The sequence below is a fragment of the Hippoglossus stenolepis genome, chromosome 2 (assembly GCF_022539355.2).
Source record: "Hippoglossus stenolepis isolate QCI-W04-F060 chromosome 2, HSTE1.2, whole genome shotgun sequence".
Classification (NCBI taxonomy): Eukaryota; Metazoa; Chordata; class Actinopteri; order Pleuronectiformes; family Pleuronectidae; genus Hippoglossus; species Hippoglossus stenolepis.
The window spans coordinates 1,047,458-1,073,059 of NC_061484.1; the positions used below are offsets into that span (position 1 = coordinate 1,047,458).

Sequence of the window (25,602 nt, forward strand, 5' to 3'; positions counted from 1 at the left end):
ACAACCTCTTTGGCAGATGCACTTGAGATTGAAGCCATTGCTTGGCGTGGATGGAAGAAGAGGATGGAAAAATGCAGATAAAAACTACTCAATGTCTAGAATATAATCTTATAAATCTTATAATCTTATTAAATAGACATGACAGTCAGGCAATGGACTATCTACATAAGCTGTAAATTATAAAAAAAATATTTATATTTAAAGGTTTCTGGCATATACATATGGCACTTAATGTGATTTTCATAATACTCAAATACTAAAGAGACAAATAGTCCCACAGTTTGTGCAGTGAAGAAGAGCATGAGTCTGCCTGCCTGTCTCTCTCACATCGCAAACTAGACTACAAAGTACTGATCACTGATCTGCTTCATATGAATGTATAAGCAGTCTAACAGTGCATGAGTGCTTTAGGGATATGAGAAACAAGTGGGTGGGACATGAGCCTTAGCAACATCTCAAAAAACGTATATTTGTCTTTAATAAAAAAGTTTTTTTTATCTACCATTAACACTGGAAATGATTAAGGATGATGAAGTGAGATGAGCGAGTGGTACAGTTGTGATAGAAACTCCAACTGTGTAATGTTGAAGAGGTGCAGAATGGACAGCAGCACCTGTGGAATAACTTTACTGGGGAGAAATCAGATAGTATATACAGTATGTAAACAGAAAACAACTTGGTTTGTTTCAGCAGCAGATGTGCAATCAGAAGCCCGTCAGGGACAGAAGTGCTCGCAGCCTTGAATCTCTCCTCCAAATCATCAGGTACCTTATATATTTTTGTTAGTTCTATGTTCCAGAAATTCTCAAGTTACAGTAATTTAGTAAACTGAGAGGGAAAAACATCAATTTTGAAAAACAAACCAAGTTGCAACAATTTTATGACGGGATGCACAAACCCAAGGTTATACATATTGTGTATAGATATAAATAATAAATAAATACACACATGCCATCCTTGCGAGTTACAGTGAATCCATGTTCAGGATAGTGAACAAACGTCACGTTGACTCCAATCAGAGGTGTTCCATCAGCTGTCAACACCTGACCTCGAACAATAGAAACCAAGCTGGAGAGAGAGAGAGAGGAGAGAGAGAGAGAGAGAGAGAGAGAGAGAGAGAGAGAGAGAGAGAGAGATTAGCTTTAATAAATCTTCATCATTCAATATTTACGTAATTTAAGAAATCATTTGTTATTTTATTGTAATGAACTGAGATGACACTGATTCAGAGCTGAGGAGCCCTGATTCCAAAAGCCATGTCACTTTTATTTCCAAGTGAGTATGGGGAACATGTCTCTTATCGTAAAATAATTAAAACCAAAAGAAGCCTCACAGCACACACACATGTAATTAGGTAATTTTGGAAATCGTACCTGATGGTTATAACTTGTTACTCTCCCTTTAAATCCCCTGGTTATGAAAGTTGTATTAAATCACAATTTGAACAGCTATTAAAACCTAACTATTGTTATTTGAATGCAAAGCCCACCCATTGCATTGAGAAATTGCCCAGCAAATACAGTAGCTGAACATAAACTTTTTGTTAATTGTGATTTGCGGATATGAGCTATAAGTTGATTGATTGATTGACCTGTAGATTAATCTACAATTACATGGTCTGAAATGTGTTTGTTTGTGTGAGTTTGTACATAATTACCTTCTATTGAATGGACTCTCTCCGGTGATTACATGGGTGGATTCAGGACCAACTAGAAAGTGAATGCGCTGGTAGAAAGACCTTGCAGCCTAAGAAAGATAAAAGGAGATAAGAAGATAGAGTGATGATGCTTCCTGTCCCCCTTACTTGGCATCTTTTTCTACACGAAAAAATCAGTTTTTACCTGGAAATAACACTTGTGATTTTTTTGATAACATTTCTAATTGGAGCTTTTTACCTGCTGAGGAGCCAATGATGTCGAAGACTGACCGAGCACCTCTCCTGGGTCAGGTGACCCTTTGCAGTATAGCTGGTTTTGACAGGAGGACTGCAAACAGCAGTCTGGATCCATACAATCAACCAAGCCATCTGAAACACGCAAGTTATTATATTCACAAACCTGAGAGGGAAGTTTACTTTATTTACACACATCATGAAATGCAACACAAAGTATTTCACCTAAAAGCAGTTAGGATTACTTCATCAACTAACCATTGTGCGCGCCTAGCGTGTTTAAAGGAGGAAGTCGACATACACCTTTACAAATCCTTCAGTGACCCCAGAGACCTAGACCTAGGGAACTGTGAGGGTGTACGACCACCAGATCCTGTTGAGGTATTTGACTTGAGAGAGCCACTCCTGAAAGAAGTTCAGGATGTAGTAAAGAAAGCGAGGCCTAGCTCAGGATCAGGAGCAAGCGGAACATCCTACAAAGTGTACAAGCACCGCACCAGCTGTTACATCAGCTCTGGAGGATCTTTAATGTAAGGTAAGGACCTTGATAAATCTGGAGAGGGAACCAACAGCATAGCAGTGGCAGCTTGAAGAAGGAGGGTGGATTTCTAAGGAGGAAGACTCCAAGAACATCCATCTATCCACATACATTGTAATGTATGCATCAATCTATCCATCATAGAATGAAATCACACTTTGCTCTAGATATAAGTCTGTGAAACTGTAATCAACAGTTCACAGTAAGAGAGAACACAGTTTATTCCATATATGTAGGAATCACAACGTGATCACAGCTGTCCTGCTAACTGATACAACATATTTGACTCACTTATCAACAGTGTAAGTCGACTTCTTCTCTGGCAAAATATATTTAACTGTATTTTTTATTTTGTTTTGTATTACTTGGTGTCAAGTGAGGATGGGGGATCAGCTGATTGGATGTTGTTAGGGTAGTTTTATTTCTTCAGATTTATGCATATCTGCAGCTTTAAATTACTCCAGACCAAAACAAGGTAAAACCATTTTAAGACATAATGACTCACACATGGATGGATCTATCTGCACACTTACAGTGTATGTACATATATGTATATAAATACCTCCTTCATTGTCCTTGCCATCAGTACAGAGTGTTTCCATGGCTACATGACACCCGTCTCCCCTCCATCCTGATTGGCAGATGCAGTGCCAGCCACTGGCCTCCAGAGTGCATCGTCCGTTGTTGTTGCAGAGTCCTGGGCAACCCTCTGCACACAGGGAACAGACATCCATTTGAAAAAGGACCAATATGAGTGAGGGGAATGGGGTCACAGGTGGCCAAGAGGTGAAATAGGTTTCAAACAATTGAAATTTTTTGAAGGTGGATGAAGTACTGGAGCTCTGAAATCAATATTTTTGTTTACAAAATATCATCTTCCTGCCAAAAGATCATCATATTCAGTGTTTCCCTCTCAGCATGAAAACACCTCTGAAACAGCAATGAGACCATGATGGCAAAATAAATGTCCACTGCTGAACAAAATCCATCTGAGGCTGAAGAGATTTTTCAGTTCACACATGGGTCATAATAAAAACACGTCATACATGCAGTATTGTCTAGAAATAAACCAATAAATAATTCATAAACATAAGTTCAAGATCAAGTTGTAATTTGTCATGTTTGGTCTAAATTGAGGGGAACATGGTGGTGCAGTGGTATGCACTGTGGCCTCACAGCAACAAGGTTCTTCAATTGGTTTTGATTTACGGGTTTGGTGGAGTTTGCTTGCTTGCATGTTCTGACTGTGTCCACTATATTGGTTTTCTCCAGGTTCTCCAGCTTCCTCCTGCAGTCAATGCAGATTGGAATGAGGTTAATTGGAGACTCTAGACTGTAGGTCTGAATGGGTATTTGTCTCTAAATATTGGCCCTGGGATACGCTGGCGACCTGTCCAGGCTGTATCCTGCCTCTTGCCCAATATCCAAGGATGGTCTACAATGGCTATGTGAAAGCAGAATAGCAGCTTAACAGTCTTGTCTTACATACTCCTGTTCATGACACATATTTCAACAGTGTTCACAGCCTACATTGGGGAAAATAGACTTCATGTGCAAAAATATACTTTAGATTGTAATTATGCATGTAAGAGGTTTGAGCTATTATATGTTCTTTACGGTCATATGTAAATTCAACTGAAGTGTAGCTGTTGCATTTGAGACATGTTTAAAGGTAAGACAGAGTGTTAAACGCAAGGCAAACTGCTTTTAGATGCTCAGCTTAAGGCACTCTGTGAATACTCATGGTCTGATAGAAGTCAGCAGTTTTAAGTATAATATAAGGAGAAAATTCCATTTATATTTATGAAGCAGTACCAGAGATTATGTGACTGTATACAAAGTCAATAGAATTATGTTATTAGACATATTTTTGCATACAATTCAAAATGTTTCAACTTGAGGGAAATTACTCACAAATCAAATTGACTTCATACAAATACAAAGATGAGAAAAAAGGAGGAGAGCAAAGGGAAATAACGGTAAGATAATTTTGGAGTTCAGTGTGTCTGTTCCTAGATAACAAATTATGTCTGTAGACGTAGTCAATGTCAAACTTAAATTAGACCACGCTATGAGCAAGCTGAACTTTTCAGTATGACAGTTTTGTTATCATTATCACCATCATTTCTAACCAACACCTGCACCTGTCTGGTGGTAGTGACATAAATGCATACAAGCGTCGATTCCAACTAAACAGCACAACTTACATCGTTCCACTAACAGCTCAGTAACATTCTATAATTCTCTAAACATCCGGGGGTTTACTTGGGAGAATTTGAATGTCCTGTAATGTCTAAATGCTGTTTCAGAGGCAATTTCACCTCAGACTTTTCAGGATGAACTCAATGCTTGTTTATGGCACGAGCAACAGTTTTCAGGTTTAAACAAATTGCACATGAGCACAAAAGCTGTCAGCAGCTTCATTCAAAAATACCAGACTTCAACAACCCATATTTGTTTAATCCTGATGTGTATAAAGGCATATGGCCTGTGTGATGACCCTTTCTCCAACAGAAGAACTGACTGAAAGACAGATAGGTAGACATATAAAAATGATCAATCCATTAACCCACATGTGAGGGACACAGACTGGCAGACAGACAGCCTTCGGTGAAATGCACTGATGTTGTAGTTTCACATGATTCATTAAGATTTCCTAAAGCCTAAATTGCTGATGTGTGATTTTGGAAAGAAATAATATGTTATTGTTACATAATATGAGGAGGGAAATCAGGGCATATAAACAAAACAATTTCAAAGTTGAGTGGAAAAACAATTTCAACATTCATTTAACAAAGTTTATCCGTCCAAGGGAAGTCTAATCAGATATTTAGGACATTTTACATCCAGCCAGCTGAGAAAGATAGCAGCTTCTCTAAAAAAATTAGAAATCCATGTGAAAACACAACAGGTAGACAGATACACAGCGCACAAAGTATAGGGAGGAAAGGGTTTTGGACTGCATGCCTCCGAAGGCTATACTTTATGCTTGTGTTGACATTCCTCCATCACAGAATAGACATTGAGGCTGGCAACCAGATAGACAGATTTGTAAACAGAGAGTACAGAGAGAACCAAGCATAGCCCCGCAAGAGAGAGACAATGAGGGATGGAGGTAAAGATATAGGGACAGAGGGTGAGAAAAGAGAAATAAATAGACAGGGATGTGAAGATAGCTAGATGGAAGACAGAAAGACAGAGAGCAGTTGGCTGAATTAAGACATATATACATAACAGGCTTGTGGATGCAAGACAAAACAGGAGTCACACACCTTGGGTATGTGTTTGTGTTTATGTACGTGCGTGCATCATCATCTCTTTCTTTTTTATTTTGTGTGTGAGAATCAGAGACTGGTACAATAATGATCGGAGAAAAACAAACAGGACAAATAAAAAATTGAGACTGCAGAAGTAACAGCAGAAGTATAACGCGATAAGACAAACAGATACATTGAGTGGTACTAAAGACTGAAAGAAAAAAAGGACAAAAAGAGGACAAAACAGGAAAAATAGGATGACTTAGGAAAAAAAACTGAATCAAAGAAAATTCAAGATAACAAAGCAGAGCGTAAAGTGGTTGTATTTTGGGACAGTAAGGCCTTTATTAAGTTTTTGGCATGAATTACCTTTGTATCCTGAGTATAGGAGAGGGCACGAGGGAGAGAGGGAGGAAAATTAGGGAAAAAAAGTAAATTGAAACAAAAGCAGCACCGCCAAATATACTCTCTGTGATGGACAGATGGAAATGGCAGCCAAAGGAAGAGGACAGGAAGGAAGAGTTTGATCTTGGGGGTGCAATAAAGATGAGAGAGACACGGCAGTAGAACCTGTCTTCTGTCTTCATTCAGATTTTAATCACTCAAGAGGGAAGAAGGACAAAAAGGCAGATAAAAAATCTAATAAATGTAAAAAATCGTATAAAATTATTATAAATCATCCAGAGAACGATTCTTAAACAACTTGTGATATTGCATCAGTCAAACAGAAATTTCACACACACACACACACACACACACACACACACACACACACACACACACACCATTTTGATGTTTGAATGTTGTATGAAATGTGACATGGTAATTAAGTTATGTTTTCATCTGGATTTGTTTGTTTGTGTTTTTGTCAGTAAGCAGCATTACACAAAAACTACTTGATGGATTACCACAGAACTTGGTGGGATGATGAGGTAAGGGTCCCGGAAGAACCCATTATATGTTGTTACTTATCTGGATCAGGGGATGTTTTTTTCACTTTTTTTTTACATTGCAGGATTTGTGTTGTTTTGATATTTTCACCAATTTACCAGAGAAGAATGCATCGGTCTTGATGAAAAAGCAGGAATATTTATCTAGAAGTGTGTGCAATTTGATGTGGCTTGACCTAATTTGGGGGATAAGCATAATCTCTGTCTTAGTGTGTGTCTTTTCCCTATCTATATTGTATTGAGGCACATGTCATTTTAATTATTTGCGACATGATGATGTGATATGCCTCACATAATGTAACATTTTGGTGACTGAGTCTTTATTTAGTATCTCTCTCTCTCTCTCTCTCTCTCTCTCTCTCTCTCTCTCTCTCTCTCTCTCTCTCATCTGACATGACTCAACATTATGACTATTATGATGATGATGATGATGATTTTTTATTAACTGGCACTGCTATCATATAAGACATCAATAAATAGCACTGTTAATATGTTAATAACAACTAGTCTGACAGAACTTAAATATGACAGTTGTCTGCCCACATTGAGTCTGGTTCTGCTAGAGCTTTCTTCTAGTTAAGAGGAATGTATTCTCTCCACAGTCACCAAAGTGCTTGCTTCTTGAGGGACCTGTGGGCTTTTCTATCATTTTGTGAGGTCTTTACCTTACTATGGTATGTGCCTTGAGATAATGTATGTTAGGATTTGGTGCTATAGACATCAAATTTAAATTCAACTTGGCTAAAGTTTGCATTCTATCATAAAAATCTATATTTTACAGGCTACTTCCAGGAGATTTCTGATAGACGTAATATAGTTAAACTTGTTGGTTTTGGTCATTGAATTGCCTCTGAGCAATTATACATAAAGTCTTTACACATAATTTCCCATGCTGCGCAGTCAGAAGCTTAAGTTCATTTAAATTAAAAATGCAATCGTGCAAAAAAATTGCAATTACAAAAATGCCATGTCTGAAATAAGTTATGAATGACATATTTAGTACAAAAGCTGTTTGTGTGAGTCAGACTGCTTGAACCCATTCACACACATAGCTATACAATTGTGCATAAAGAGACAACAGGGACAGCAGAGGGGACAGCTCACAGGGAAACAAAGCTTAAAGCAAAGCCAGGATTTCTAAATCATACAACATACTTTCAATATTATATTTGTCTATGCTTGTACTGAGCTTGTTTTCTGAGAGTTAAAAACATGTCCTGACCATTGCACTGCCCCAAGCCACTGAGAGTTCGACATACGGTATCAACATAGGAATGAATTGAACAACAATTCATGTGTTTTTGGAGGAGTGGAATAGTACCTGTTACCTCCACCAAGGAGGTGATTTTTGCTTATTTTCATTTTTGATCAACATATATTATAGTATGACGGTGAAGAGGACTTGTATCATACGTAAAGATTAAAATATTAGTTGTCATCAATGTCAAACCAATTCATGATAAAACAATAAAAGATCCAGAAAGCTAATGCTGGATGTCAATAAAACAAAATACTGCTTAATGCTCAGCTTAGACTTTTTCACCAATATAATTTGTAATTTTTGTTGAGAGAGACACAGGATTCTAAAACTAAAAAAAGTAAAGCTACTTGAACAATATACACAGAGACAGTTACATATATTCTTAATTTATATTCTATTTTAAAAGTCCAAGACTGCTACTTAAATAAAAATTAAAAATAAAGCCATTGTTTATTTGGCTAAGGACTACATTTTATTCATTAATGTTTAAGTGCAAGTCCTCAGAGCTGGCAAATGATATGGGGATGAGAGCAAAAAACATGTACTCCAGATATCCAAAATTTTAAAGAAAACTGTCTGAAAATATAAATACCACAGTATGAAGAGAATAGCAAAGGATGAAGGAAGGAAGAGAAAAAAGCTCATGACAAGGAGAGGAGAAGAGTACTGTACCTTTGACTCTAATGTCCGGATTGTGAGCTTTAAGAAGGAAGGAAAAAGAAAGACAGGGATTGACAGAGACTTTAGTCCAGAAAAATAGGCAGAGGAACTACCCAAACAAATATCAGCAGCAGCTGATCACAGAAGTGATTCATGAAAGCAGCAACAGATACAAATGAAAAGAGGTTCAGTGAAACCGAGAAAGGAAAGAAAGATAGACAGAAACAGAAAAGTGAATATTCAGGGTCCAGGGTCAGACTGACTAGTTTATATTCCATTATTTACTAGTTAAACAATGATTTGCTCTGGCTTTCGGAAAAATCAAAGGACATAATGTAAGTTGGGCAATGTCCAGTTTCTGAAGTGGAAACGATTCTGCCCCGAGAGTCTAATGCAAGGTGTAAACGTGATGGTTAGAGACAGGGGGACAGCAGCAGAAATCCTATCCTTAGCTGTAGAATCTGTGTGAACAAATAAGCTATGAGCTCCTGATGGACTTCATCTCATATCACTGTTGTGTGACTCTTAGTGACAGCATCTAAAACCAATGAGCAGCTGTTAATAGAGCTGCCATAAAGGTCACTCTACTCATTTTATCAGTGGTTATGCATTGAACTCCTAAGATCCTCCAGAGTTTCTCTGCAGGGGCTATGAACGCAAATGATCGAATGAAAGCTTCTGGAATTTCACACAGTCTTAACTTTCAATCATGACCTTTCAACCTCTATCAAATCACTATTAAAACCAACACTTGAACATACATCAGTGTGATGAGAACTACCTGAAATAACAGAAATTATCTTTGTAAAAAAATGATTAAACATTGACTTTTCACTTTGGTCGAAGTCCCATCTGCTATCATGCAGGAGGCATGGTTCATGAACTATAGAGAGGCAGCCACCAGGGGATGATCACGGTGATTTGGCTTCACTTTTTGGGAGCTGTTATGTCATGTCTCAATTTAGAGTCTATGATGGCGAAAGCAGATCAATGGATACCCCATTTACATTTAATATTTAGAATATAAATGAACAAAATGAAATGAAAACAGATGAATACTATTCTTGCAATGTACATCCTGGACTGACTTTTTTAAATATAAATTATATACATTTCAATTCCAGTGGATAAATTCAATTATATGGGTGATTATAGTCAGGAACAAGGTGATGAGATGGGGCTTTTAGCAGGGTTGTTAACTTATTGGCCTAACATCAGGTTATAAAAGGAGTTATTGGCAACCTTTCCCACTGAGACACTGATCAGGATTCTAAAGGCTATTGCGGCATTGTCAACCTAGTGGTACTATTGTAGCTCCAGTTTTGTTGAATGGCAACAATACCTTACACAAACGTGGACATCCATATAATTAGAAGCAACATTTCATCTAATCCTGTCCTGCAGCAACTATGATGAAACAAGAAATAATATATCTATCATACATTCTGCTACATGAGAGTGTATAACCTTTTCAGTGCAGCCGGGCCATTCAAAGGTAAAACTTTAGTTTTTCTCTATGTTTTTGCACAGAACACATTGTATACATGACCTTCCAGAAAACATGCTCATTTTTTTTTTTGCACAATATTTGCTTTCAAATTTATAAGTTCCATTCGTATAATTATGCCTACTGTGATACTTCTTAGTACCACTCTTACTTTCCATTCTTGCACTTTATCCTGTAGTGTGTGTGTGTGTGTGTGTGTGTGTGTGTGTGTGTGTGTGTGTGTGTGTGTGTGTGTGTGTGTGTGTGTGTGTGTATTTTAGAGCATGTGTGCTTATATGATCGACTCACCAATATTGCAGTGCTCCCCTGTCCATCCCTGGTCACACTCACACTTCCCCTCCTTACACACTCCGTTCTTGCTGCACATTGGGTGGCAGGCCTTCTGGTCACACACAGTCCCTGTCCAGCCCTCCTCACACCGACACACACCACCAAAACAGACTCCATGACTGCCACAGTTCACTTCACACACCTCTGTTGGCGAAAGAAAGAAAATCATGCATTCAAATCATTTACTGATTTGTGGAGGATCAATACATTCCTTAAGTAAATGTCATTTACAGCATATACAATACTATACATTTGCATGGTGTGAAATATACATCATGATCACATAATGTGTACTTAGCCAATTCCACTAATGAAAAATCTGAATAAAAAAATGTACAGTATGTGTAAACAAGTATATAATAATAATAGTAGTATAATAGTATAGAATAAGCTTCCCTCTCTTGCTAAAGCAAACACATTTTCATGCAGAGAGGAACTGGGTGAAGAACTCGGGGCAGACAATTGTACAGAGGGTGAAACAAACTGTTTGGGCATGTTTATGCTTTAAAAACCAAACCGAGGAGCTGATGTCAAGCAGAATACAAATTAGCCTGACTATGAAAGGAAGACTGCAGCAGCCAGCACCTTTTTCATCTCCCGTCTGAGAGTCAGAGGAATGTTTGTGAAAAAGCTCTGTCTCCAACACAGGTAGCTCTAGTTGTGCAACTCATCCCAGACAATACTATGTGACCTGCAGGTCATTGTCCTTGACATCAGAAAACTCTCTGGTGAATGGGTCTCACTCACACTATAGCTCTAACTTTGCTCATGTTTGTAAACCTACTACCACTTTCAGACAGCGAGTGCTGCTGTATTTGCAATGCTACAAAGATGCTGTTCTGTATTGTGAATGGATGGCAGCAGGGCACAACTCAGCTGCTACAAGCTACCAAGCATCCAATCCTACAGCCATACAGTCCAGGTTGCTTCTATGTTTGCTTCTATCTCTTCATAAGGCCAAATACAGCCGTCTGAAATTAAGGATATGGTTAGTAGTGTTACACATATACATTTGGGATAAACATTTCATTGGCACTAATATAGATACTAAAACCTTAAAAGGGATGATGACTCAACACTGCTGTAAGTAAATCATTTGTTTGCTGCTGAAGAAGATGTGTATAATTCAGATATCATGAAAACCTGCAGTTGCCATGATCACAAGCCAAGCCATGGAAACAAGCTGAAAAATATCAACCACAAACATCAACTCATATGATCAAACCTCATAGCATGTTGGTGATTGAATTGGAAATAATGGCACTAGAGACCGCTCACTGTCTCACACCAGAATGTGACAGGGTCTTGGCAAATCTCTTCACTGATAATCTCAATGGGAGCACCTGAATCCACATAATGCCATATGTTATACATCACTTTCACATAACGTTTCATTTACACTGAACTGAGGAGCTGAGTAGAAGAAACACAGGAGAAAGCTCTGATTCTACTCCTAACCATAATGACGTGTCCTGATAATGTGTGATAAGTCTGTCTCTAATTCACCTGTTCCTGTGTATGTGTAGCTATCTGACTGAACTCTGCCTGTATGCTTTCTTGTGTCTGAACTGAATCCCTTAATTCAAAATATGTGCATGAGTGAGGGAGGCAAGAAAAAGAGAAAGCATAAATGCCACACATCAGGGCCTATGCCAGTGTGTGTCTGTGAATATGTGTGTGCATATGTAATGTATTGCATTTGAGTATGTGTGTGTTTTTAGAATGAGACAGTACTTAATTTGATGTGTGTTCGATGGTTTTGACAAAACAATACGCACAGCTCAAGGTAATACAAATAAAACACACACACACTTACACACACACCTTTCCTCTTGTCTTTGTTTTTATGTCAAGCCATCTGTTACTGTATCTGCATTCCTCCTCCAGTGATTTTCCATCTCACTTCTTTTTTTACATCATTTATGTCACTTTAGAGCTCTCTCTCTTCCTTTCTCTTTATGTTCCTCCCTCTCTTCAGTACCAGAAAAAAAGACATTTGTCATTTGTTCAAATGTCATTATCTTATGCTTACATTTTGTGGCCATGAAAATCATGACTCATGATGGAAATACTGTAGCATAGCTACAGCACCACACAAGCTTCGGTTGGATGAATGTGACTATAATAACAGAGGCCATTATTTGTTCCCCTTTTCTCAACAGCCAAATTGGGTTTCCTTTATCCATGACCACATTGTTTACATGCCAGCTTCCCACTGTTTTTAAGAAATCATCTTCCAGGACCCTTTTGTCTTGATAATTCAGGACACCAATTGTTTGGGCATATTCAACAGTAGACCTTTTTATTCCTCCTGTTTAGGACGCAGGGTACATGATGTAGTCTCTTCATTACAGGTGATGGCAACATCCATCATTACTAACTGCACAATGAGTTTGTCTGACCTCTTTTTGTTAGTCATGAATGTGATTTTGTTTTTTACTTTCTTACCAATGTCTCCTCAACATATAAACACTACCACCTTACTTGAATTGTAGCAGTCATTCTAAACAGTGGCTTGAACCAATGACCAAATAATGATTATGCACTACCTCCTTGACAATTTCAAAATACAGCAAATCACACTATGAGGTACACTGAGGGGTGCAAGTATGGAGCTTTTTCCTATCTTTATTCAAGAGCGTGGTCTTTCAGTTTGAGCGCATGACTTGTTGAATTTATGTTCAGATTGTGTATTACTTTTCATCAAAATCCTGCCCTTGCACTCAAATAACCCCTGTTTGCACTTAAATTTGCTCTGCTTCTGCTCAAACTGTGTGCTTGCACTCATCGTCTGCTCTCAGATTTATCCTCGGCTCTTGGAATTTTTTTATGCGACAACCGTCTCGAAATTCCCCAACCAATAGAATGCCAGGTAAGGTGTTGACCACTGGTCAACCAATGAAATGAATGATATGATCCTTTCCTCGTTGTGGGCGCGTTCGCTTTACTTCAGAGCGTCCTGAGCGGGCTGTTACTCTTTAACCGGGTTCATCCACTCCCGCCCTCCACGGCTTTATTATATGGACTTCCCCTGTCCTTTTATTCCACAAAGTCATAGAGAAAGCAAGCTGAAAGACCACACCCTTGAATAAAGATAGGAAAAAAGCTCCTTATGCAAGTAATTGTCAAAGCATTGTTTAACAGGTCATAGTGTAATCGGTTGTCTCACACACACCAAACACCTTTAGAAGCCTATAGCTCTATTGATTGATTTACACTTCCTGCACTGCTTCACTGCCTTCTGTAATGAGAATACAGCCAACACAAGGTGGAGACACTGCGTTACAGGGGAAAACACAACATACTATGTCATATTGCACAGCTTCTTCTTATGTTACGTAGGTGGCTATGTAAGGGGCTAAATGCAATCCTGGACTATAAAGATTATTTCCAGGATATTTGGTCATTTCCAGGTTGTTTCCACTGGCTGGGAAAGTACATTCCAAATTTCCAGGTTTTCCAAGATGTGTGGAGGTAGATTTTGTTGATAAACCTAATGACTATAACCTTGGCATTTGCAGATCATAAAACAACCATCACGTCTATATTTTGGAAAACATTGTCAAATTGTGCCATCAACTGAGGCATCAGGTCAGAAAAACTAATAGAGGTCACGTTGGAATGACAAACAACAAATTATTGTAATTCTTCTGACACACACCTAAAGAGCAGTCGGGTCCAGTCCAGTTCTGGTCACAGGTACAAATGCTGGTCTCTGCGTTGTGGGTTCCATGACCTGAACACTGGTCCGGGCACATGGCCTTGGCGATCTCACAGCTGGCTCCGCCCCAGCCTGGCTGACAGTGACACTCACCATGAATACACACCCCATGGGCTGAACAATGTGGGTCTATGCAGTCCACTGGAGACAGAAAAGGAAGAGACATAGTTAATAGATAAAATAGCTTTATATGTTGTAGCTATAACATATATATATATATATATATGTATTAGATATTTTTTATCAGATTAATCACCATTTCTAAATGCCCGAAAAAAAACCATTTTCTGTGTATATTGTTGTGGGAACGGAAAGATAAATGACAGAAGGCGGATATATACATTTACCATTTGTTTTTTTATTGATGACAAGTCCAAATGATAGAGTTATTAAGATTGAAAAATCATTCAAACTAAAACATACCACATCATAATTAAATGTGGCTGTCTCTTTGCTATGCCTCTGAGCAAATATAGGATGATATTATTTAGAACATTTAACATTTAAAAAAATTAACTCCTTAATTCCACAAATTAATCATCCTGCGTTAATGCGTTAATTTTGACAGCCTAATATATATATATATATATATATATATGTTGTCTGGTGCCAGCAGTAAGACATACAAATCGCAGCCATTAAGATCTCCAAAAAGTATATATAACTTTTGCAAAAACATTGAGCATATCTCCAAGATAGAGAGAGGGTAATGCTTCAGCTTCCTGTTAGACCCACATTGGGGGTCTATCTGAAGGATTCAACTTGTGTCAGTTGACCCCTCTTCATGACCCCCCTTAAAACCAGGGTTGAAGCTCGCAGTGGCATCATTACAGCTGATACATGCAGCTCAACAGGATGAGTTGTAAAGAAAAAGGCTAAGGACCAAACCAAAGAAGTTTGGGTACAGGAGGCAGACATACTGCTACTATACCTGGGTCCTGTGATTATTAATAAAATCATCTTTGAGTATCACTATTATTATTTTCATTTTAACAACCAATTTAACGGTGCTTAAATACAACAATTACACAAATGTCCTTGGACTTTTTTTTTTCTTGCTCACCCTCTTTTCCTGCTCCCTCCCTCTCTTCTCTCCGCTCTCACCCATTTTTTCCCCTCTCACCCCAACCCATCGAGGCAGAAGAGGTTTCTTCCTTTTAAAAAAGTTTATTTTTCTCCACGGTCGCCAAGAGCTTGCTCAATGTGGGAACTGTTGGGTTTCTCTAACCATAATAATGTCTGGACCTTACTATGCAATGTGCCTTGACATCATACATGTTGTGATTCGGCGCTATATAAATAAAGTAGCATTTAATTGAATTATATTTAATTACTGATATGGCACAAGGTAATAGAAAAAAACTGAAGGACACCACAGGAAATTTCATGTTACTACAGAGGGTGAGGCTTAGTTTGATTTTGTTTTAAGTTGTTTTGCTAAGAGTCATTATCACTTCCCTCTGTCATAAGAAGCCACGCCAAAAATAAACAGTTCCGGCCATTGCAAGGAGGTTAGTGTATTCAATAATTCCGTAGGGTCCACAAAGAAGGTTGTATAAATGAAAATAGTCCGTGAGAGAAAAGGTTCCCCAACCCTGATGTAAACAGATCCCACATTCCAGAGTTTCCCACAACATGACCTAGACCTTTTTTGCTCAGTGCAAATTCTCTCTTAATCTTTTGCTCACTAAAAAGGGATTAGCGTGACCAAGGATTGAACTAATGAAACTAATCTGGTTATTGTCCCCTGATAAATATATCTGAATGAGTGTGTGTGTGTGTATGTATATATATCTATATATAGATATATCCTTATATCTATATGCATATATATCTATATGGACGGATCTGGCAAATTTGGGCTAGAGGTGTGCATCTTCAATAGCCTCACGAGCCTCATCGATGCATTTCAATGTATCACATCCACAATTTTCTCTATAACTGCACATGGCTGCTTTTTTATCAATTAAAAAAATCATTTAGAAAGTGCTTTAAAAAGTAGAAGGAATTTATTAAATGCCCTGTCAGGCTCCCTAAATAAACAATAAAGGTAAAAATATGTAAAATTTGCAAGTGAAACGATTGATAAATTATTATTCAATTATAACAAATTGGATAAATGTTTCGGTTTCAAAGGTAAATATCATGGGCAGCCATAAGTGTGAGCTAAATCAATTATTTATGTTCCCGTTTAAATATGTTCAAAGGTATTCACAGAGCTATATATCTTTGTGACAGACAATTATGCAAAAGAGAGTCAAAATAGAGAGAGCATGGGAGCTAACGACTGCCAGAAACATAGAACCTCACCAAATTAAGCTTTTTTGTGATTTCTTGGAAGAAATTGTTCTTACCTTCCTCACAGTTGTCGCCTTTATATCCAGTATTGCAGATGCAGGCACCCATAATACAGATGCCATGCCCTCCACAGTGGATGTCAATGCATTGGTTGGCTGGCACATCACACTCAGTACCTTTCCATCCACTGTAGCATTGGCAGCGTCCACGGGAGTACTGGCCATTACCACTGCACAGCACTGGACAGGCAGCTGGACACATTCAGAGAAATGGATCAGTTACTGTGGACATATTGGCTTTATGGACTGAAACCTGAACCCCACAGGGCCCTTTAGGCACTGTTCATCTTCACCGTCTGCACCATGCAATAAGTCAGTCCTAAAAACATAAGATTGTTTTTAAATCAAATTTTGGGTTAATTTTATTTTAAGAAATGACTGTCTATGTGCACGATAATGTAATAATGACAACTTATTACATTATGCCCTTCATGTAGTCATTCATCATGGTAACATAAAACTTTGAATTGCCCTATGGCCTTTTTGAGAGTAAGAAGTCCTTTATTAATGGTCTCTCGGGCAGTTCCTAAGGATTATATATATGGGATTTTAAACATTAATATTGCAGCCAATAATACTGTTGATGTAAAGATTTAGTGGAGCAATGGTGTCCTGAGCACAGAATGAAGTCACACTCCCTCTGCGGTTGTTTTTTTGGTCGAGATGCAATATCTAGTAGCAGTGAGTATTGTGTATATAACCTTTAAGACCCTTTAACACATGTTGTCTGACCACATTGTAAATCAAATGTGCACAGCGAAAAGCCAGCTATAACACAGAGGATGATATGATGTAGTTTTCAAATATTCTGCATATTTTAGACAGTTTCTTTACAGTAAATACAGTTAATGTGTGCAATAAACTCCTCCAAATGTTTTATCAGTCTATTGTTGCAAGCACTTCTGCATCAACGCTAACCACACAAACAGGCAACATCCCTGTCTGCCATGTGGCACGAGAAAGGATGGCCTTCCTCTGACTCATTCAAACAACCACTTGGTTTAGGAACAGTTTGCTGGGAGATGGCACACATTTATTGAAAGGAAGATCATCATCATTAGTTTGGATTGGGGTTCAGCTTAAGGGGATAATACTGTCTTTTAATTACTCAGGTAGTATAAAGCCAGTTTCCTGTGCTTTCAGTGTGATGTATTGCAGGTTTTCAATACTGCAGTGCTACAGAGTCTGTGGGAAAAGAGATGAACCGATTCTGATGAAGCCACAAAACTGTTATGAGTGTTTTGGATATTGTTTGTCCTAGTATTAAACCAGTCATTGAAACAAAATGGCTGAACCAACTGAGGCAGTGGAGGTGGAGAGGAACAGAAAAGTAACACAGCACAGCCTTCAGCCTTCAGCCGAGTGTGAGAGTCACACACACTACTGGGATAACAACCTCCCAACAATTACAGCCTCTCTGTAGGTGGGAGTGTGTGTGTGTGTGTCTGCTTGCGTGCGTGTGTTTACCTCTAGAGCAGTCGGGCCCAAGAAATCCTGGGAAACAGTGACATGTTCCTGAGAGACAATCTCCGTTTCCATGACAATTCTGCGGACACTCCATAATTGACTCTGATTTAGAGAGAGAGAGAGAGAGAGAGAGAGAGAGAGAGAGAGAGAGAGAGAGAGAAATAAAATACTAAATAAAGACTCAGTCACCAAAAATGTACATTATGTGAGGCATATCACATCATCATGTCGCAAATAATTTAAATGACATGTGCCTTAATACAATATAGATAGGGAAAAGACACACACTAAATACTATACTATGCATCCCAACTTACACACTACGTGTTAGAGGAGGATTTGTAGATGATCGGCCCCTTGAAAGGGACTTTTGGACTTTTCTCATGTTCCAGCTCTGTTCCCTCCTCTTTGACTTTTGGATTTTTTTCATTGGAAATGGCCTGTCTGACTGTACTGCCGGGGCATTCTAGAATGCCAGTGTATTTTTATTAAAATATAATGTTTTGCCTTGGCCTCCTGAAAACATAAGCCCTAACGGCACAAATTGGCCAAAATTATGGACTCAGCAGACTTTAAGATTTCCGAGGAATAATTAAATGAAATTTCTGACTGCATCCAAGGACTTTATATATTCCTGTAGTCCAATAAGGAAAGGAAATAGTTCTGCTCTTTCTCAGAATCTGCTCCTGTCTAAACCCTGGCTGCTAATGTGGTTCCCTGAACCGGAAAGAATTGGTCACTTCAACTTTAGACCCTGTTTTGAACCTGCTACCTGCATCCTTCATCCTTACTAAACATGATGCCAATTAACCACCACCATGTTAGCCTTCAAACTACACTGCGGTAGGTTACACTCTCAGCTCCACTGAGACTCAGTTGCGCAGCCAGCTCGAGCAACACACACCTAGACTCACACATAAAACAAATCTCTAGGACAGCCTTCTTCCATCATACAGTTTAACTGGTAGTGATCACATTTATTAGACAATGTTGTATGGATTTGTTTACTGTAGAGGCGCACCTACATACATTAACAGTAACTCAACAGTAATTACAAGACATACAGTTTTATAGAATACATGGCTGTCTCACCTATGACGATGGTATTGTAAATGATTTGTTCTGTATTGCGTCCATCATTGTAATAGGCCAGATGCCAGATTCCTGTGTCCAGATACTGGATGAAACCAGCCTCGTGTACGTTCACGGACCGTATGTGTCGGGTGCCAGACTCCTCCTCATGCACACGAGCTGGATATGAATTTCCTGCATCCATGTCACTGAGCGCTCGTTTGTCTTTGGAAATGAGACGACTACCATCCAGTAGCTCCACAAAGTCATACTGGAAGACAAAAATACAAAAATATGCAAACATTTTTAGAAGATTAGTTTTACTTTCATTTAGCATAAAAGGCAACCTTGAGGAGGACGTCCAACGGGCAAACTGCAAAGAATGTCAGGGTGACAGAACTGTCTCCCACACATTCCATTTTATTCCCAAAATTCAACTGATCTAAAATAGAATATGGAATGAATCAAACTCTTAATGTGGATTGACCACAATCTTGTGTAAAGAGTTAGCTGTCTTGTTTTCGCCCTCCACTGATCCATTACATTTCGAGACAAGATTAAACAAGTCCTCATGTTGTTAGCACCCCTCCTTTTCATCACCATTTATCAATTCCACTGGGAAGTCAATAGTGGCAGAATCAAATTTTAGACATTCACAATTCCCCCAATGGTCATTTTGGCTCACACACAGTGGGGTTGCTATTTCCTTTTTGAAATTTCACCTGGACTTCCCAAGTGCCTCTCCAGTGCCACTCACAATAACTGCATCAACACTTAACACATATCAGACCTCCCACCTTCAAACCTGGGGTGGCTGATGTTTTGATCTCAAAATACTTTTAATGACAGCAGGCATCTGTATTCATCACCATTTCCCCCCCACAACAACAACAAAAGACTGCATTCAAAAGAATCAGATTTTTTGCCATTAAGGATTTTATTGCCTCAATGCAGTTGAGGGATTAATACTGAATGAGTGTTAAAAAGATTTCAGCAGTAGGCACAGCTGGGCGTCATCTGCATAACACTGCACTTCAATAAAGACTACCAATTAATTACCTCAATAATAACCCAAACTACTGTATTTCATCTAAATTAACAGAGGGTGGGAGGGTCGGCTGCTGTGAATGTGAGTGTGAATGGTTGTGTGTCTCTGTAAAGTGGTCCTGCGATATCCTGGCAATCTGTCCAGGGTGCACCCCCGCCTCTCAGCTGTTGTCAGCTGGAGTAAGTGGTCTAGATAATGGATAAATGGATGATCTAACAAAACTAGATCAAACATGGTTTGTCCAAGGGAAACAAATACACAATGATATTAGATAAACTAATATCACAGACACACTCAGAACTCTACAACAAAGAATATGCGATGTAACCTATTTAGAAATTGGTACTGTTCATCGTTGGAGTTATGAGTGGTCAAAACAGAATTAAAAATGTTGTCACAACTAGTCAGAATGATGTTACAGATATCTGACATGACAAGTACAAAATTAACGACTAGTTGAAATGAAACTGTTGTTAACTGTTAACTTAATTCTGGATAATCGAACTTGGTTAACAAAAGTTTAAAAAGCTGAATTCATGTCTGACTGTTTTTACAGAAAACCTAGCAATGATCTTCCAGCTGATTTTTTTGTGTGCTTTAGAACAAAGCTGGTCTAGTAAATTACATTTTTTTCTGTCTTTGTTTCACTACTTTTTGTTCACTGTTGGTGCTCGCTCTACTCATTTAGCTTATAGGTCTCTCAACCACTGCTGTTCTCATTCTCCTCCTTGAGCTGGGGAAGCAACCGTTGTTAAAAGTAGCCTATGTGAACATTTTACATTAAAGCCTGAAAAGAAAACTTGTGCACAGCAGATTACACAGCAAAAGAGCATCACTGTGGTATGAACCTTAAGGTTGTTTGCGATCTGCAAGTAAACCAAGACATGTTTTCCTTCAGGTTCACAGCTTTGCACATTTGCAGCTATCTTATTTGAAGTCTTGAATGTAAAGTGTTCCCATACTTTTGACGATACATGACTCCTCTCTAATATATATATATGATAGCAATGAAGAAGAAAGATTTCTTTCAGTCTCCCTCTTACTTGGAGTAAAACCCTTATTATTGACATATGCTTCTCACAGTAAAACCATACATTTTGATCACTATACATTTTGTGAAGACTTCTACATCAATTTCATTGATTATTGTTAATTTAAAAGCAACATAGTCTGCCTGTTTTTATCTTTTACCGCAATGCATAAGATCTGAAAGTCATAGTGTTAAGTTGGGTGCATTGATTTGAGAATTATGGATTCATTCTCGCTAATTATCATGTATGAAAAAAAATACACTATGAAGAGTTTGGCAGTAGAAAATTCATGAAACCTACTCAAGATACACAAATGAATAAAAATGTAATTGCACATGCATGTGTTTGTGTGACCAACCTGTGTGTGTGAGGGCGGTAAGCCTTTACGTCCATACACCCCAACAAGAGCATCTTTCTGGACGGAGATGTTGAATTTTAAGAACTGTGGTTGGTCAATATATAGTTGGGACCTCCAAAATACTCCTTGAATAGAACAACAAACCAGTCAATTCAGTCAGTATTTCAACAGTCTTTGATTCATGTTCAGAATTTTTCCTTCAATAAACCATATATGAATCAATATGCTCACATTAAAGTGAAATAAACAAGTCATGGATCTGACAAAACCCAACACTCACATTTCAATACATGCAATGCAATATATACATTTTACATTTTCTATTAGAATTTCCCATATTTTTTGTATCTCCAGGAAAATGTATATTAAGGACATCTGATAATAAAGAATAATAGTCAATATACCCAAGTGGAAGCTGCATCTATCCTTGCATCTGATCTTAACAATGTTCTGTGTCATAAAGTCATTTTTTGTGGATGTGACCTGTCCCATTGACAAAAGTCTGGAGCTTTTCAAGCAAAGGGGAAAGTAGGTTGGGACCTGGGATGTCTGGTTATAGCTCATTATGCTCAAGTGTGTTTGTCCTTGACTCAGCTCCCAGTGTTCTGGGATAGTTAATGGTATTGCTTGCATTATGATACACATACACATACACATAGATGCATGTGGAAAATATTTGTCTTTTGTTCATAAGCACTTATAGGTAGCAGTAGCAGGTAAACTAAAGTTACACAGTGATTCATCATAATACTCAAGTTCCTGTACTGTCATTGCTCTCAATTGCCCTGGGCCCTGTACTATGAAGCTGGATTTGCACTTATCGGGGTAACTTCAGGGTAAATTCAGGGTTTCCCGTCCTACGAAGCTCGTTCACTTCTTTTCAGGTAAATCACCATGGTAACTTATGCTGAACGAGTAATCTGATCGTGGTCACATGATATATATTTTTTACCAAATGTCACCGGGGGGCTCTGTAACTTATACATTCACTCAATCAGAGATGTTCTACCAGCTGTTCTTCCTGCATTAAGCAGCTTTAAGTGTGTTTCTTTTAGTCTGAATAATGTGTTTGTTCTACTCATATTTTCTAATATAACTGTTTTCTCCTCGTTGTGAAATATGTGGCTCTAGTTCGATACACTTGTCCATGTCTGTGATTGGTCATACGCAGTAAACACACCCCTTTCATGTGCACACGCTCAGATCTTGATGAGGAAAACCTGGGCTGAACCAAGTTTTGGTCAGCCAAGAACTGCTATATATATCAATGGCTAAGGGATGATATGTCATCCCTTAGCCATTGATATATATAGCCATTGATGATACTCATTCCTGTTTTGTTTTGAAAAATAGGATGAGAGGACAGGAAGATATATGTGTGTGTGTGTGTGTGTGTGTGTGTGTGTGTGTGTGTGTGTGTGTGTGTGTGTGTGTGTGTGTGTGTGTGTGTGTGTGTGTGTGTGTGTGTGTGTGTGTGTGTGTGTGTGTGTGTGTGTGTGTGTGTGTTTAACCGACCTGGTGGGACGTCTTGTATGGCTCGTCTACCCACATCCACCTCTCCTGTGTCTATGGTGTTGTTCTCTAGAGGAGACATTTTACCTGCACAAATTACAAAACAAATTAACAGAGGGTCCAGCTATTGTGTAATTTCCGGAAGGATCTAGGTGATTAATTCCTATTACGAGTAGACTGAGACCTCAAATTGATAATATCAGAAAATAAAAATGTGTCACTTTCATGTTACAAGTTACATTTTGTCTTGAATTGAGAAAGTGCAAACAAAGCAAGAGGCACTGCAGAGACCAGCAGATGGCAATATCATGTATTATGCAATATCATCAACACTGATTCTTGAACAATTCTGGTCTTTCAGAAAAACTTAAAATGGAACCAACACTTTTGTTGGCAACCTTTCTTATATTATTTGTTGCTTTTCCTGAGGAAAGAAAGAATACAAATGCATTAAAGTGGGACTTACCATTATCTGTGGACACCATAAAGGTGTTAGGGGTTGTATCTCTTCCACCTCCTCCATTTTCAAATGCTCCATATACCTCACTCTCTTGAAGCTGCCAGTTTAGACCAAACAGGTGCATAGCTGGATAAAGACAAAGTGGAGAGGAAGAGGGAGCAAGGACAGGAACAAGCAGGTTAATACATTGCACAGGGCTATGGAAAGAAAAGAGAACAATACAATGATGCGAAAGATATGACAGTTAAGATAAAAATGGGGGAAATGAGAACAGAACAGGAGAGAAAAAGAAGACAGACAGAAATGATGGAGGGATATAAAAGGAAATATTTGATGACAAAAGAGAAAATATGAAAACACACACACACACACACACACACACACACACACACACACACACACACACACCCACACCCACACACACACACACACATAGTACCCAGGAATAGAAAGAGTGGAGTGTGTTAACTTTAAAGAAATCTAAGCTAGGCTTGTATGGTCATACTATTCACAGTCTATGAAATGAGACACAGGAAACAAATACAAGATGTAAACTTTACCTAAAGTAACACATCCTTTAACATAGGAAGACCACAATAATTAATTTTGGTGATTTAGATCATGTTCAAAACAGCCAAATCAAACAAACTAACATATTGAATATGTTGAAAGGACCCCGTCCAACGACAGAACATGGTAAATCAAAAGTGGTAAAATCAAAAGTAGTATTCTGTTTGTGTTGGTGGCTTTGTACAGGAATGTAGTCTTGAGTGTGGACTGGATTCCTCACACAGCAGATATCATAGAGAGAGTCGGACCAATTAGTGAGAACCCCCTGCCCAACACACACATACACACTGCTCTGCCTCATTAAATTAGAGCCGTGCTGTGCTAACCCATTATCCAACACCCCTCCTGGTGAGGAGAGGAGCAAAGGGTCGCGGGAGAGTGCTGGCTAATCGACAGGGGCTGTGTGTGTCTGTGTGTGTGTGTGTGTGTATATTTGAGAGAGAGAGAGAGAGAGAGAGAGAGAGAGAGAGAGAGAGAGAGAGAGAGAGAGATAAAGTAAGAGGATTATTGGCCAGGGTAACAGTCATGCAAGAATGGTTCTCTCTGCCAGAATCCTTTTGAGATATTTAGGAAGTAACAGAACATTTCAGATAAATATAGTTTTATATATAAAGAAGCTAAAAAATATAGTGACGAGTTTCGCTGAAATCTTTAAAACCATAAACTCTTATTTATTCAAAGTGATGGTAATTTGACATGTACTTTACACCCATACATCATAGGGCTCTGGTGAAAAGTTGACGGAAATTGATTTAAATTATGTGCAGTTTTTAAAAATTCCCCAATATTCAGTTTTTTATAAAAAAATTATTAAACTGTTGAGCTGCACTTGACGATAAGCCAGGGCTGGGGAAAAAATCCTGTGGAAGATTTTTTGGGGAAACAAGTCCCTGCAGCAGTAGAAGTGCTTTGATTGATGGAGGACAAACTATTCTATTCTATTCACCTGGGATCAACAAGCTATAGGTGCACTGTCAGCCTTTACTATGTCCGAGGTCTGATTCACCAGGTACTGGTTCAAGAACATAAGAAACTCAGATTTTCACAGTGCAATACTCACAGGTAAAGTTGCTGACAATAACTGATTCTCCTAATGTGTAGCAACTATGAATGCTAACAAAGGAGGAGATGATAATATGATAATAATAATAATGATAATGTAAAGCCCCATGGACAGTATTTCCAGCCATAGAGATAGGACAAAAAAATGTACTTTGAGTGTAAAACTAAAAAACAAAGAACAGTAAAACATTCTGGAACATGAACATTAATTGCTGGAGGTGGCTGATGGTGTAAAGGAATCAAATGTGATTTTACTCAAGACAGATTTTCTGCTGAAAGGGAAAGAGGCAAGAAATAACAACAGAATAGCAACAAGTGAGGCTAAACTAACCAAACAAGAACATGTGGCTGTAAGTCCAGTAGGTGCACCCACTGACCATGGTACAAAACATCCCTGGACTCCCATGTCATCTTAAGTGTATGGATGACCTTTACAAACTAGATATACCGTACTGTGGTTGTATGCCTCCTTCAATTAAAGCTTCAATCCCCACAAGTGTTCCTGACATATTACATGCACTATAACACAATGACCATTACCTTTGACCACT

General features: G+C 38.4%; 1 protein-coding gene across 5 annotated transcripts in view; it reads right to left on the minus strand.

Annotated features, from left to right (window-relative positions):
* Nucleotides 1-25,602, minus strand: part of tenm3 (teneurin transmembrane protein 3) — a 172,884-nt gene that overhangs the window by 46,585 nt on the left and 100,697 nt on the right. For 3 of the 5 annotated variants that reach the window (XM_047342758.1, XM_047342757.1, XM_047342762.1), the window contains 14 exons: nucleotides 23,426-23,545; nucleotides 22,963-23,046; nucleotides 21,448-21,572; nucleotides 19,032-19,281; nucleotides 17,940-18,041; nucleotides 16,470-16,664; nucleotides 14,056-14,256; nucleotides 10,353-10,538; nucleotides 8,570-8,596; nucleotides 6,056-6,064; nucleotides 2,992-3,138; nucleotides 1,896-2,026; nucleotides 1,658-1,746; nucleotides 949-1,068 (listed from right to left, as the gene is read on the minus strand). In XM_047342758.1, coding sequence (XP_047198714.1) covers nucleotides 949-1,068; nucleotides 1,658-1,746; nucleotides 1,896-2,026; nucleotides 2,992-3,138; nucleotides 6,056-6,064; nucleotides 8,570-8,596; nucleotides 10,353-10,538; nucleotides 14,056-14,256; nucleotides 16,470-16,664; nucleotides 17,940-18,041; nucleotides 19,032-19,281; nucleotides 21,448-21,572; nucleotides 22,963-23,046; nucleotides 23,426-23,545 — 1,786 coding nt within the window. The remainder of the gene's footprint in view (nucleotides 1-948; nucleotides 1,069-1,657; nucleotides 1,747-1,895; nucleotides 2,027-2,991; nucleotides 3,139-6,055; nucleotides 6,065-8,569; nucleotides 8,597-10,352; nucleotides 10,539-14,055; nucleotides 14,257-16,469; nucleotides 16,665-17,939; nucleotides 18,042-19,031; nucleotides 19,282-21,447; nucleotides 21,573-22,962; nucleotides 23,047-23,425; nucleotides 23,546-25,602) is intronic. The other 2 variants (XM_047342763.1, XM_047342761.1) reach the window with 2 other exon arrangements.